This window comes from Canis lupus, chromosome 17, assembly GCF_011100685.1.
Source record: "Canis lupus familiaris isolate Mischka breed German Shepherd chromosome 17, alternate assembly UU_Cfam_GSD_1.0, whole genome shotgun sequence".
NCBI lineage: Eukaryota > Metazoa > Chordata > Mammalia > Carnivora > Canidae > Canis > Canis lupus.
In genome coordinates, this window is record NC_049238.1 from 63805231 (window position 1) to 63821355 (window position 16125).

The 16125-nt window shown below is 42.8% G+C and overlaps 1 protein-coding gene across 3 annotated transcripts in view; it reads right to left on the reverse strand.

Annotated features, from left to right (window-relative positions):
* Nucleotides 1-614: 614 nt before the first annotated feature.
* The window catches only part of LOC119877186 (CTTNBP2 N-terminal-like protein), a 41266-nt gene continuing 25755 nt past the window's right edge, over nt 615-16125 (reverse strand). For 2 of the 3 annotated variants that reach the window (XM_038562366.1, XM_038562367.1), the window contains exons 3-5: nt 9770-10000; nt 6111-6218; nt 615-4717 (exon numbers count right to left, since the gene is read on the reverse strand). In XM_038562366.1, the coding sequence (XP_038418294.1) occupies nt 3236-4717; nt 6111-6218; nt 9770-10000 (1821 nt within the window). In that variant the 3' untranslated portion in view covers nt 615-3235. The remainder of the gene's footprint in view (nt 4718-6110; nt 6219-9769; nt 10001-16125) is intronic. The other variant, XM_038562368.1, reaches the window with a different exon arrangement.

Sequence of the window (16125 nt, forward strand, 5' to 3'; positions counted from 1 at the left end):
GGCTGGTACAGGAACGCAGACACGCCCAGTATTAGTTGAAACACTCATTCATTGGCTTGAAGGATGGCAACTCACCACATGGGACTCTCCCCGCTGTCACAGGAGCTTCAGGGGCTTCTGCCGCCTGCGGCCTGCCCTGGCTAACGGTGCAGCCCGGGAGCACTGGATGAGGAGACACGGGGCACACTGGTCATTTTGTCAAATGCCAGGGCAGGCCAAGAGCAGGCATCCTTACAGTCGGGAGCACGAATCAGGGATGGCTGCAGGGTTTCTGGATCCTCTGAAGCCCTCGACCACATTATGCCTCTTGGTATGCCCATTTTTCTGCGGACAGAGTCTAGCTTTTCTTAAATTCTCAGGTCTGGAACCCCCAAGGGTTTAAGGATTGCAGGTTGGATTACTGCCAAGGCTTCCTCTAGCTCTAAGGTTCTAAAGAAAACCAATATCCCAGCTCCTTGTGGAGCCTAACATGGATGCGTTACTGACCTCACTTGGTTTTTGGAAGCCACAGGCGACTGCTCCCTCTACACCACCTGCTCCTCCTCTGACAAAACAGACCCGGTTGTGCAACATCCTTCACTTTGTACAAACAAGACTAGATTTTGCCCAGACAGTATGATTTAACTTGTTTTAATGCAGTCTGCTATAAAAATGGATGAAGACTTCTGCATGGTACATTTGGCTTCACAATGAGAATGCCTGGTTAGTGCCTGTGGTCTGTGCTGCACATCCACTAGCATCTGCTGACTAGCAATCTAGCTTCCACAACATGGGTTAAGACCCAAGCTGTGGATTGTGGAACTTTTACTTAGCACACACACGATCTACAGCAAACTTAAAATACTAATCTATAATACCTAGCTGGATTATTGGATTCATTGCAATATTGTGCTTATTTATCTTAGAAGATAGGCAACTAGCAAAAATACACATTTCTTTTGCATTTCCCCACCCCCATATTACACTGTAAAAGAAATACATTATTCAGTGCACTTCCTAAGAAATAAACTTCCTTATAGAATCTCTCTCTATATAGATCTATGCCAAAACAAAGGAAGAGCACAATGCAACTTTTAAGATTACCATTTAAAGCAAGAGAGGTAATAACACTCTGAGACTGGAGCCCCCATCCTGTTTACAAAGTTTAGCTGTTTTATCACTTCACTTGGCTGTGCGAGGGAATGAGGTTTAATGCATGATTGCCTTGGGAAGTTTATAAGATGCCCCATTCATCACTTGGTAGACACCCTGGGGCATTAGTAGTACTTTAATTTTTGATGTATCGGCCTTAATCAAACTGTAAGCCCTGGAGACACCAATTGTGATTTATACATTGATTTCTATCACTGGCCTGTCTCCCATCGATTCATACTGGATTAAGAGGAAATAGATTTAAATTACCGCAGGAGGACAGGGCTGCTGAGTAATGTTGGCCAGGGAGAATGTATGTGAAGATACCAGGACCTTGCCATCCCTGAGGACAAAAAGTCCTAGAACCACCTCATCTCAGCTGGGTTGCAAGGTCTTACTTGGAAGATGGGGAGAGTCATTATATCCTGCGGCCTCTGTCAGCTGTACCAGCCTATATGTTGGAAAGGGTGGAGGTGTTTGTCCTCAGAAACTCACAATAATGGAAATGACAGAAGTTTCTAGAATGAAAGAGGTTGCAGTTTGGCAGCTGGTGAGCTAAACCCAGCTGCAGAAGCGTTTAAACAGCAGTTTAAAATTGTTTTTGGATCTATTTTGATACTTCAAAGTGAGGACGTTTCTATGAAAATTTGGATTTCACAAAAACTTGAGCTGGTAACCCTGGTTGGGCACTACTGCATGGCAACAAGCAGCTGGAGCCGAACAGGGGGGCTTGGGCACTTCAGTTAGCTATAGCTTCCCCCACCCCAGCTCTTATAGCCCCCGATTGACCGGTTTCACTCATTTACACAGCCAGTTGAGTTCTGTGACGCTGGGGTTGGTTTGACTCTGGCCCTTTATGACCCTGAAGATCTGACTTTGTTCGGAATTCCACGCCCTTCCTCTGACAGATGGGGTCCCAGCCACGTCTAGTTGCTCCGTTAGGTAATCCTAATGTGCATTTCTACTCACCTTTATGCTATATTGCAAACTCCAAAGGTATAATCACACTAATATTCATGTGTTTAGGTGTGTGTATGTGAAACACGTAAAGGGGTGTGCATCTATACAGATATATGTATACTTCCATTTAGGGAAAAGTTAATTTGGTTCCACAGATACAGACACCAAGTGCTGGCAGCTCAGACAAGAAGTGTGGCAATTTGGTAAAACCTGTATAATTCTGACTTATAATATTACAAAGATAGTGAATTTTAAGTTATTGCTTTGTGAGTACATAATAAAGATCTCATTCTGTTGCAAAATTTTTATACAGAATGAGTAACCATTTCCTATTCAAGTAACAGCAATCGGAATCAGAAGTTCCTTACACAACAGTAGATGCCTGAAGAGATTTTTTGAACGGAGATGTGATTTCCTTCTATTCAAGAATTGATGTGGGAAATGGGGAGTGACTTCATTTTTCAGAAGTACAAGAAAATCAGCACCCCTACTGCTTCCTGCTCAGGAGGGATTCTTGAGGGCTCTAAGAGCTCAGCTTTGTGGTGAGGTCACACCTACCTTTAGGATTCCCGTCCTACTGACGCAGCCTTGTTTCTGAACACAAAGCTTATATTAAAACAGTAAAAGAGGATTAAAAGCAGTGTTGGTTTTTAACATTCAGGATTCATGGAGGATCTCGCTTTCTGCAGTTACATGATCCATTTTGTATTGTTGCTGCAGGACCATATTTGTATTGCAGGCTTATTTCAGGCACTTTTGAAACATGTTCATCTGGAATAAAAATCTGCATGAACCACTTCTGCATAATTCAAAACGAGCGTTGAGTGATTTCTAGTCCCAAAATTAGACAGCAAATCACTGCCTGTCCTCAATTAGCTTTCTCCATCACGAGACAGTGACTGCTGAGCTTGAGACATCTTTGAGGTGCCCTTCTAGCTTTAGTACAAAGGTGTGAGGCATACAAATCCAAATGACTCACTTTCTACTTAAAAAAAATACAAAGAAAGGCGAAATACACTAAATGGACTATACAGATGGTTTCAGCTCCTATCAAAATAAATAACATGATCTGACTCAACGGTTGGACTCTGAGCTCTTGGACGAAATCTGGTGGAATGTCAGCCATGGAGACTCCCGCTAGGGACTAGCTGCTGGTGGGCAGGAGTATCTCCACGTCCTTGCCATTAGCTACGATGGCAGTAGAAGAGCAGCTGACGGCTAGGTCTTCTGTGGTGGCCACAGAAGAGGCGTGGGAATGAGTTTTGGTCAGTGGAGTGGTAGTGGATGGAGAAGGGGTGAGGCCAGGTTTTTTGGGTGGGATGGGTGGAGGGTTTCCTCTCTCAGCTCTGGGGATGGTGGGGGACTTGATCCCTGGGGACAAAGGGCTCAGCGGGCTGGACACTTTCCCTGGAGTAGGGGAATGGCTGGTGTCACCTCTTGGGGTGGCAGCGTTGGCCAGATTTCGATAGTCTGTGCCAAAGGGAGAGCTGTTGGGGGAGACGGGCTTGATGGACCCCTGCTGGCTAGTGAATCTGGAGAGCACCTGAGTGACTGTGTTGCGGGCCAGCTGCTTGGCAGCAGAGTTGTCTAGGAGGGTGGGAGACAGGTCCCTGGATGGGGGGCTCTGCAGACCACTGGCCTGTTGGTCCTGATCTGCCTGGGACTGAAATTTGTGCCGAGCTGCATGGAACCGCTGGTTGATCCCTACTTGGTAGGAGGACTGGTAGCTGGGGCTGCTGGCTGAGGACCCCAGCAAGCGCTTAGTCAGCACTGGGGAGGAACAAGGAGAGGATGTGAGGGAGGAGGAGGCGGTACTGCTGGGAGACAGTGAGCCCCCACTGGACGGGAGGTGACCGGTTGCTGGGACGGGAGTCTCAATTCCCGCAGGACACCCACCATTCTCCACAGCTTTCTCTTGGGCCAACCCCACAGATCTGTCTCGTGGAGGCACTTGGCTCTCCACACTGCTACCGATCATCGACTCCTTGGCAGTTTGTGTCTCTGGCTCAAAGTGGCCATTGGTTTTTGCATACGAGTAAGGAGGAGTGGTGGGACCAGGCAGCCCGGTGGCTGTCACCTTGGCTGTGTTGCTCCCATGGGTTCTTTCTGCCTGCGAACTTTCCGTTTGGCAAAACACAGACACCAGCACGGGAGGCTCAGTCAGGGTGCCTTTAGACACGGTTACCGGTTTCCTCACTTGCTCCGTGGGGCCACTATGCTGTTGAGAAGCCTCCAGGTCCTTCATTATCTTCTTCAGACTTTCCATCTCTTCCTTCAGGGTTTTGGTCCGGTTCTCTTCTCGGTTCAGTTTTGCTCTAAGTTGTTCTCTTTCGATGTCGAACTCAGACAGCTGCTTCTCCACCTGGGCCTCGGTCTGCAAGCCTCGTTTCCTCTCAGCTGCCAGCTCTTCCTCTAGTTGGCTCACCCGGCTCTTCTCCTTCTCCAGTTTCAGGCTCAGCTCACCCGCCTTCTGCCCCTCCTCGGCCGCCTTGCTGGTGGCTTTCTTGCACTCGAGCACCAGCATGGACGACAGCTGCTTGTGGCGGGTGCGCTCCTCTTCCAGCTGGCTGGACAGCTTCTTCTGCTCTTTTTCAAACTTTTTCACTTGGGACTTCTCAAATTCCAACTAGAAAAGAAGGCCACCATACAGCTTGATTAGGATAAGAAAGCAAAGAGATGTGGTGCAAAGCTCCTATCAGGTAGTGCATCCCGGCTAGCGCTTGTCGGGCACATGGATTGCCACCTACGCCACATGCTTAGTTCAAATATGCCTGAAGCATCAGAGCACCTGCCACAGAAATGTACACACTACGGTTCAATCTTTCTCTGATGGTTTAGGAGGCACGTCTAAGTGCTCATATTCTATCCACAGGAATACGGGCCATTGTCTGTGTTTTAGGTCAGAGGGTCGAAGCGACCAATATGGGTAACAGCAAGCCCTATGCACCAGGTTTCATGATAAATGCTGATGGAAACAGAGCTATTCACTTATTTAACTCCAGTAGAGTTAATGTGGTGTTCTGTTAGTTTCAGGTGTATGATATAGTACTCATCCTGGTAAGTGTACCCTGTAAGAAGACAACACTTCTGAAGCTTCAGTAATCCTTCTTTTTGGTCTTTAAAACAAATAGATGCATTTAAATTGTACTTTTTACATAAATGCAGTCTATTTTAATTATCCTCCCCACCCTACTTAAGGCACAGCAACCCTATGCAAGAGGGAAAGGGTTGACAGAACTCTATTAGTCAGTGTTTTTCAAACTCTGAGACCCATTAATGGATGAGGAAACCAATCTCATGAGCTACGATCAAAGTTTTAAAAAAATGAATAGCTATTGTAAGCAGTAAGGGTGATATATGATTTCACGAGATTTTTGTTTCAGGCATGTGTTTGTGTGTGTGTGTGTGTGTGTGTGTGCACAAATGTATATACTGGGTTGTGATGTAAACAGTATTTCTTACTGGGATTCCTAAGTCAAAATGCTCAAGAGTTTGAAGCTGGTGTTCCCACAGTATGTTCTATGGAATGACAGTCCTGCAGTGAATGCTCTATATCAAACAAAGACTGTAAAATTGTAGATTTGCTAAACTCAGAATACCTTGTCATGTTCTTGAGACTCAGGATGTGCTTATCTATACTAAAGGGCCTAATGAATTAGAAACCTATTTCACCAGGCACCCGGGTGGCTCAGGGGTTGAGCATCTGCCTTTGTTTGGCTCAGGGTGTGATCCCAGGGTGCTGGGATCGAGTACCCCAGCAGGCTCCCCGCAAGGAGCCTGCTTCTCCCGCTGTCTCTGTCTCTGTCTCTCTGTCCCTATGTATCTCATGAATAAACAGAATCTTAGGAAAAAAAAAAAAAAGAAAGAAACCTATTTCATTTTGTTTAATCCAGTCATTCCCAGATTTATTGGACTGCAAAGCCCTTTGTTTTTAGCAACACTAATTTACAGCCTGGAGAACAGTCTTTGAGAAATGCTATTATAGCCAAACAGTGCTTGAGCCCCTTCGCCTTAACTACCTGCTGGGTCAGCCGCTCTCGCTCCTTCTCCAGCATGTAGGTGACATCATCCCCTTCAGCTGTGTCCTGTGCATGTCTCTGCCTTTCCTCCTCAAGGTCCAGGATCACCTTTAAAGAATTAAAGGAAAAAAAATCCAAATATGAAGAAAACCCACATAGAACACGGCACAATTAAATACTAGGCGCCGATCTAAGCACCTAAGATAGTTCTGGAGATCAATGCATCCATCCTGGTTACGGCTACCAAGGATCATGTTGTCTAGCAGGCTGAAAGACAGGTGAGCTACATGCTAGAAAACCGTAAGACCTAGGCTTTATTTCAGGGTGCACAAAATGGCAAGTGAATAGAAGAGAGCAACTAATGAGCTCCAGAGGTTGAGAAGCTTCCCGAGAATTAATGAGTGTAGCCACCGCAGGCAGTTTACTCCGACAAGCGGGTGGGTGCCAGTGATGAAGCAAGACAGGACCGTGGAGAGCAGAAAGCTGAGCTCCTGCCTCAAGCTCAGATCACTGTGCCCTGCATAGTTGGTCATAGCATGTAGTATATAGTTAGCTAAGATGTGGGGAGACTCTCAGGCTCAGCCTGCACACAAAAAGCCTCAACACTTGGGATTTTATGTGGAGATTTTTCACAAGACCTTTTAATTAACCTGCCTCCCCTATTCCACTTATCCTGGCACCAAAGGATTAAGCCCAATTAAGGTGAATACTGTACACATTTAGAGGGATATTTCCCACATACTCCCACCTACAGCTGCTGAGAGGAAAGGGATTTCTCAGCCGCCTCTGCCCCTGCTTCCCACGTCCCTTGGGCCAGACCTCAAGCGCAGAGCACTGTCCTCCTGATGACTGTTTCTCAGCCCTTCTCTTCACTAACAACTTTCGCGAATGGAGGGAGAAAAGTCTCTGGGACATGAAACACGAAATGTTTTCATTTAATGGAAATGAAAATGTCTCGGTGTACTTCATTTCCAGTTTAAAAAAAAAAAAAACCTAACTTGGGGCCCCTGGCTGGCTCAATGAATAGACCATGCGACTCTTGATGTCAGGGTTGAGCTCGAGCCCCATGATGGGTGTAGAGATTACTCAATGAAATCCTAAAAAAAACCATAAAAACCTCAGACCCTAACTTTTCAATTTAATAGAAAAAGTTTTGGCTAGTGGTGGTTGATCATCTCCTTTTCTTTTGGAGAACTCTCTAAAGTTACAGAAATGGAATGAAAAGCTAAAAACCTATAAAGACAGAGAGACCGTAGCAGACAAGAAATGTTAATAACATCCTGAAGAGGGAAAGAGGCAGGAGGTGTGGTAGCCACAGGGCCATGGGGGGGAGAAAGCCACAGGGCCCTGCAGGATCCCTAGGAGATATGGAACCTAAGGGCTCTGGCCCCAAATCTGTATCTTCCAGAAGGTATGTGTCCCCTCTACCCAATTCCTGAACATAAAATGTTCGGCATGCCCTGCCCAGGCATAAGGCGAAACAGAATGTGGCAGGCTCAGGATTTGGGGATGCCAGCTATGACATAGGAGAATGAGGGTGAGGGAAAGGCAGTGTGTCTGTGTTGGGAAGGTGGAAGGGTGGAAGGTAACCAGCATCTATAATAAAAGGAAGCAATGTAAGTGTCAAGAATTGTAAGTATCGAGTATCAAGTATAAATACAAGGATCAAGAATGATAAGGCAGGGAGGGGGAATAGTATACCATTTAGAAATATGGGGCTTAGCTACCAGAATAAATGGTCAAAGGAAAAAAGTGGTTGTTTCTGAATATGGAGGAGAAGGAAAGGGGAGAGATGGACTTGGGAACTATGTTTCATAGTAAGCAGGGTAACCATGTCATCTTCAGTGCTGACCACAACACTGCTGTGAGTCAAGGGGGCATTCCTAATGACGATCCAAGGCCAGCGACATCAACCGGGACGTTCTTAGGCAAACTGGGGCAGTAAGCACCCTAATTATAAGCCTCTAGGTACTATTTGATTTGTAACAAAGTCAATGTTTTACTTTAATAAAACACATACAAATAGATTGGCAGTTGGTTTAAAAATATTTAACACTCAAATAATCTGATTTTTTAAAAAGATTTTTTATTTATTTATGAGAGAGAGAGAGAGAGAGAGCAACAGGCAGAAGGAGAAGCAGGCTCCATGCAGGGAGCCTGATGTGGGACTCGATCCCGGGTCTCCAGGATCATGCCCTGGGCACAAGGCGGTGTTAAACCGCTAAGCCACTGGGGTTGCCCTCAAAAAATCTTATATGGAAATATAGTATTACAGAATTTTGATTTTTAATTTCTTCCTCTCCCTAATCACCAAGAGCCACAAATCATCCCAACACTACACCTTTCATGGCCATGACAGCCAGCCATCACTTGAGTGCAGCTCAGCTGCTTCATGTAGGAAGGGGAAAGGCCTGCCTATCAAACAAGCCTGCTGTGAATCCTTCCTTAGAAGGAATCCTTCCTTAGAGGATTACGTAAAAGGCCTCCAAATTTTGGCAACTCAGACCTATGGACACATTTTAAATTGGGCATAAATGTCTTTAGATTACTTCATTCTAGAATAGAAGTTAAACTCTTCAGGTCTTGGAAACTCTTGAGAATTCAATTAAAGACAGAGGAAAAAATTCACATTCTACAAAAATGTGTAAACTTTTGGCATTCTGTATATTTTCTGGGGGGGATCACGGAACATCTGAGGCGCATTGGTAGTTAAGAATCTCTACCCCGGCCTTTCATTTGGACACTGGGAAGAGTAAAAAAAAACATGGGCAAGACACATGCTGAAGCAATCTGTCAGGTGCATTTTAAGCAGATGGCTCTCTAATGCAGGTAATCATAAAAGTAATCAATTTGCAACTGCTGAGCCAATTTTGCAGAATAAAATGCTTCCTACAAAATGCATTGATGTCTCCCTTGCTGGTATGAATCTAAACCAATAGTTTAGAAAACGTAGCTTCTAGCCAAACATCTTTTACAGGCCAAATTTGAGTGGCAAATGACAGGTCAGGGAATAAAATTACAAGCACTAGAATTTCAATGAGGTGAGGTAGAGGAAAGCACAGGTTTGCCTTCCTAACTAGGGGCTGCGAGGCCTGGACCCAAAAACACACATGCATGCACATTTTCTAATAGGGTAGAACAGCTTTAAGGTAAATAATCCTAGAGACAGTTCATGGTTTTTTGAGAAGTAAAATGCAACAAATCTCAAAACTAGAGATATATAAAAATAATCCATTGGCTTGCATGTTTATAACCAGGTAAATTCTCTCTTTCTCTCTCTCTCTTGCAGCATTCCCCAAATACCTATTAATCTCATTATTTATCACTTAAGTAGGCAAATAGGGAACGCTCCGTTCAGCTAAGAGCTTGGTCAAACTCCAGTTTGTTGCCAAAGTCTGGATAATCAAGAGCTGAAAAAACAGAGCAAGTGTTTTGGAGTGTCACATCAAGAAGGAATGCCGTCTTAAGTGATGTGTCTGGCATCCTCCCTACATCGAACATTTTGAGTAACTTGTGTTTTCTTTCTGATCTCTTGGCTCCTAGGTAAGATGAGGGGCTTCTGGCACCCGGGAGACCTCCTGATTGCATCACTGTGGAAACTGGCAGCGGACAAGTCTTCATAGGAGTTTCTGTGGCACAGGTCAACTGGCCAAACCTACTTTTCGGTGCCTGCTCTCAGCCGCGGCCAGCTGGGACAGCATTCGCTCCTGCATGTTCTTGCACTGTTTCATTACCACCTTAAGAATGGAGAGTGGGTTTGTGCACACCGGCTGCTTTTCACCGTCATTCTTCTCCTTCAGTATTTCAAAGTCTCTCTGCAGAGCCATTAGAGGATCACTGATGTTGTATTTTCCATAGCGTTCTTCAATGAAAGTATCTCTGTGTTGGGCCTGGGAAAGAGGAAACAAGAAGCATTTGGCTTTTTAAACCTACTGCGGAGGGGGATTTGCTAGCAGTTACACATCAAGGATGGTGGTGGCAGTATGAGTGGAACCTGCTTGACTACAACTCTGATTGGTCTTTGGGCCAGCTCAGTATAGAAACAGCATCAGAGAGGGGGCACAGTATAATAATATTAACGAGGACAGATACTTATGCAGAGCTAACGATGTGTTAAACATTGTTATAAGCATTTATATTCACATTATCTTACTTAAATTTTATAAGCCGATTAAGGTAGTGCTATCGTCTTCAATTTGCAGATGAGAAAACTATTATAGAGTGGCCAAGTAAACCTGTTCCAGGTTAGTCATTTAACAAGTAGTCAGAATTAGGATTTAAGCCCAGGCAGCCTGGCTCCAGTCTTTGTCCTTAGCCACTATGCTTACCTGCCTCTGCTTACGAATGCATCTCTCTGTATTATGGCATTTGCATTTCTAAAATATGGTAAACATGATAATTTTATGAGTTTAAATATTTAGGGATGTAACAAGGTGGATATGGATAAGTAACGGATGCTAAACGTGTTATATTCTCCGACTGTGATTTGAAATACAGAAATGCATTTAGTTATTGGTGAGTCAAGAGGATGGAGGCACGTACAACCAGAAGTGCAGACCAGATCCCTTCTGCCTGCTGCCAAATCTCACCCCTTCTCCTCCTCTCTGTCTTCCTTTCTGTCCCAATCAGGGTCTGGTGGGCTTTGGGGATGGGAGAGAGGGTGAGCAGGGAATGCAGTTGGTGTTGGAGTCTGCTTTAGGGCTTTGGCCCTGGGTGCCAAGTTGGAGCCAAGGGTCAGAAAGGGAGTGGAAAGCTATTCTTTGGCTTCCCTACTCGGTCTGCTCTTCTTGGGGGGACCTGAAGTTGTAGCTCATGTGAGCATCAGATATTATATGCAGGTGAAGACACTGACAGTCACTTTACTGCACTGACATTAAAAAGGTTCCTGAGACATTTTACAAGGAAAACAAAAATGAAGTGTTAATACAGCATTGAAGAAACTTCCTCAAAAACCAAGTACTGTATAATTTAAAGCTTTCAAATGAAATCTAGTTATGAAAACTACTGTCATTTATCAATTTTTTAAAAAGTATTTCATCTGAAGCTAGGTTTTCTTTTTCTTTTCTACTTTTTTTTTGGGGGGGGGGGGCGGAGCTAGGTTTTCTTACCACCATCATCCACAGAGGAGCACATTTGATAAGAAAGGGAAATTCACAATTCAGTGAAAACAAAATGACCCCCCTCAAGACAATAAAGCAAGCATGGGGTTTAACACAGAAGTATCTTTCAGTGCTAAAAATGTGATGATGCTTCCTTCATTAGACTGTCCAAGTTCAAGACCAAGGAATCACTTTGCCTTATGCTATAAATTTGTCTTGGTATCAATTTGCAAGTTTTCAAAGCAGCATTAGAAGCCATGGGTTTTACTTTTGGCTTAACTACAATCATTAAAAAAATTTTTTTTAAGATTTTTTTTTTCATCTAATTTCTACACCCAACATGGGGCTTGAACTCATGACCTGGAGATCAAGAGTCAGTCGCTCCTCGGACTGACCCTGCCAGGGGCCCTTAATTACAACCATTCTGAATGATGACTTTTTTGGGGTATTTGGATAAAATCGATATACTGGAAATATGAAGACCCAACCTGTTTTGTTCCTTCAAGTTACCATCTTAAAATAACCATCTTCCATCTTCCTTACTACAAGTGTGTGCACATGCACGTGTGTGTGTGTGTGTAAGCATGTGAATTAAAGGGGATGTGAATTTGAAAATCTAAGATAGACTTCTATTTTTTTTAGCTCCCAACTAAAAAGAAAATCCTCAGTAAAATTTCAAAATAGTCTATATATTCCATTTTAGGATGGAGAAAGATAGACTAATTCCTGAATTGGCTATTTTAATTCTTTTTTAAAATCATGGCAAGAGTAAAACAGAAAAAAACAGTTATTAGTTGCACTTTAAAAAGGAACAGTGTCAAATAACAGACTCATCAATATTTTCCTTTCGCCAAGAACATCTGTTTCTTTCAGTTGAGGTGTAAAACCTTGAGATTAACAATCCAGGATTCAATGAAAGTCCTTGTTTGTAGCTATTAATGTCCTAAAGGCAAATCCAGGTTCAGAAAAATGCTTAGTGGGCAGCCCAGGTGGCTCAAGGTTTAGCACCGCCTTTAGCCCAGGGCGTGATCCTGGAGACCTGGGATGGAGTCCCAAGTGAGGCTCCCTGCATGGAGCCTGATTCTCCCTCTGCCTGTGTCTCTGCCTCTCTCTCTGTCTCTGTGTCTCTCATGAATAAATAAATAAAATCTTTAAAAAAATTAAAATGCTTAGGCAAATGAGGCAAGAGGAAAAAAGACTCTCTGAAAAACATTTTGAAATGCCGCCTTTCTTATCACCTTGCTTTATTCATGATTCTCATTTCTGTCTGATGAGCGATGGTAAAGGAAGGATTATTGGTCCTGACTTTGGTGGCAGAAAAGGAAACGGAAACCTGAGTATTTCTACAGCCTTCTCCCTTTCAGAGCAACACAGAGGAAGTGTATTGGGGGAGCAGGAGCTAGGAGTATAATTCATGACTGTGACAGATCTGCTGAGATGCTGTCTCTCAGGTTGGAGTATAGTTAACTAATCCTTAAAAACCTGCCTTTTAAAAACCCATGCTGTTATTATCCTGTATAACTGTATAATTATTAAGTATCACTGAGTTACCAGTAATAGATGAAGAGCTTCTTTGGTGAGGTCTCAGACTTCTCTGAGAACAGTTGTTAAGCTGTCTGTTTTCTCCTGAAGTAGTTCACAGTAATTCCATAATCACTTGCATAGTAATTACAAGTTATACAAAATTGGTGGTTTTGCACATAAATGAAAAGAATCTGTGGAATAATCTAAAAAGAGCTCCTTGTCACAAAACAATTCTTTTAAGTACATTCTAATAGGGGGCCCAGATATGGGAAAAGTGAATTCAAAGTCTGTATTTATTATAACCAAACACTGGATTGGAAAATGGGAGATGGAATATGGTATTTTTCAACCAATTTTTTTTAAAGATTTTATTTATTTATTCATGACACACACAGAGAGAGAGAGAGAGAGAGAGAGAGAGAGAGACAGAAACACAGGCAGAGGGAGAAGCAGGCTCCACGCAGGGAGCCCGACATGGGATTCAATCCCAGGTCCCCAGGATCACGCCCTGGGCTGAAGGCGGCACTAAACTGCTGAGCCACTCAGGCTGCCCCTTTTTCAACCAATTTAATGCCTTGGGTGGATTGTAGGGATGACAGGTTTAACAGAACAAATAATAACAACAACCAAAAATAGATGTTAAGAATTGAATGAAAAGAGCTTTAGGGGAGGTGTGTATTGGTTATCCATTCCTGCATAACAAATCACTCTCAGATTTAACAGTGCAAACAGTAAACCTTTTTTTTTTTTTTTTTTTTTTTTTTTTAAATCTCCCACAGTTTCTGATGGTCAGGAGTCTGGGAGGGGTTGAGCAGGGTGGTTCTGACTCTGTCTCCTGAGGTAGCAGTGGAGCTGTTGGCTAAAGCTGCAGTCATCTGAAGACACAGCGAAGGCTGGTGCATCCAGTTCCTAGCTTACTGGGATGTTGGCACAGGCTTTGGTTCCTTGCATATGCTGGCTTCCCACAGAGCAAGTGACGGGAAGAGAGAGAAAAAGAGAGAGAGAGAGAGAGAGGGAGAGAGAGAAAGAAAGGGAGGGGAGGGCGAGAGAAGGGGGAGGGCAGAGAGAGAGACTGCCACTAAGATGGGCCTTCCAATGTCTTCTGTAACAATCTCAGAAGTGACATACCATCACTTGTGATGTATTCTCTTGGTCACAAGGGCGTGACTATCAGCTGCGGGGTGGGGGTGGGGTGTCAGTAGAGGCTGTCTTGGCAGCTGGCTACCACAAGGTGGATGACTAGATACGCCACCACTGTTTACATCTTAAGTAAAATTTAGAGACCAAGTCCCTACGGTCAAGGCTGAGTTTTAATACTTTAATGGTATTTCAGTTATTTTATAAAAATTTTTAAATGATATGGATTTGACTTTTTTGGGGAGGAATTCAGTACTACAGCTAAAATCAATCAATTTTTTGCAATTTCATTATTTTCACTTTACCGACAACATATATTTTAATTGAACAGAAATTTCTACATTGTCAGAAAACATCATGTTCTTTAATTTCAGACAACGGGAATATAATTGGCTGGTTAGACAGATTCACTGATAAAGGGTATTGTTACAGCAGACAAAACACAGTAGTCATCTATTACTCATTTTTCCTGTCACAGACTGAATGAAACACCACCACTACTGAAAGCTTAAAGTAAAATTATATAATATCCTCAGAGTCTGCTTTGCTCGCTCTCCAACATTTTCAGCTTTGCTATCACAAACTTCAAAAATATGAAACAAGTCACCTCCTCTCCCTTCCCCAATATTATTTATACTCTTACAAATATCACATATAATATATATAAATAGTATAACAATACATAAAGCAGTACAACATATATGGTATAGTAAAATAGTATACTATTACAGTAATGTGTATGTGTGTATCTATCTATCTGTGCTTTTTTTTTTTTCCAATCTTAAAAGAGGAAATCAACCCCTTTATTCTTTGGATGATAATCACCAATATGAAAAATGGTTCCAAATCTAAAAGTGTAGATTTTAAACCCACTTAACTGGGGGTTTGCATTCAAGTACACGTTTTATTTTCAAGACTCAGACTGGTACCACAAAGGGATTAGGATACATCTCTGCAATTTATTGCCAATTCTGAAGTGCTACTTTAAAAAGTAATCAGGGAAAGATGGCACAAAGATGGCAAGGAAGACAAAGAAGGAAGCCCCTGCCCCTCCCAAAGCCGAAGCCAAAGCAAAGGCTTTGAAAGCTAAGAAAGCGGTGCTGAAAGGCGTGCATAGTCACAAAAAAAAGATCCATACGTCGTCAGTCACCTACATTCCGACGACCCAAGACCCTGCGTCTCCGAAGGCAGCCCAAATATCCTCGAAAGAGCCTCCAGGAGAAACAAGCTTGATCACTATGCCATCATCAAGTTCCCCCTGACTACCGAGTAAGCCATGAAGAAAATAGAAGACACAACACACTTGTGTTCATTGTGGATGTCAAGGCCAATAAACACCAGATCAAACAGGCTGTGAAGAAGCTCTATGACATTGATGTTGCCAAGGTCAACACCTTGATCAGGCCTGATGGAGAGAAGAAAGCATATGTTCGACTGGCTCCTGACAATGATATTTTGGATGTTGCCAACAAAATTAGGATCATGTTAACGGAGTCCAGCCACCTATAAATCTAAATATAAATTTTTTCACCATATTAAAAAAAAAGTAATCAGCAATACAAATTTTGTACCTTAAAAATATCTAAATATCTCTCTATACCAGAGACCAGAAAGACCAGAGAACACAATTCCAGGATGGTTGTACTTAATGCAGCACCAAAAGCATGTTAAAAGCTGTCCTTTTCACACACAAGTTGAATCTACTAATCCTCAAATAATTTATACTCTGGAGTCCCTGATAAACTATAAGTAGCTACCTGAGTAACTAGAAATAAAGCAACCACCATTCTGGATAAAGATGACAACAACATTATAAGAAATGTGCCCTCTGTTCTGAAGTTCCTTTTACTTGCTCAAAGAAAACTGAATTTCAATGTTTGACAATATTAATCAGAGAGGATTTAGCCACATTTGAATTCAACTTTAATTTTTGAAAATAGTACAAACTTTGACATGAAAATTTTCATCATTTAAAAAATACTTCTCACATATTATTGAAAATCCAGTTTTCTTTCCACTTAACCATTAATGCTATTTCCTCAAATTCAGCCTTTTCTATACATTTATTTTCTTTAATAATTTTTGGCTTTGGAGCCTACCAGAACTGGGATTGTATCTGGGCTCTACGACTTTCTATCTATATACTCTCAGCAATTCCCTTAACTTCTCTGTACCTCAGATCTCTCATCTGTAAAATGAGGGTAACAATCTACCTATAGGTTTGTTGTAAAAATTAAATGAGTAATAAATATAAC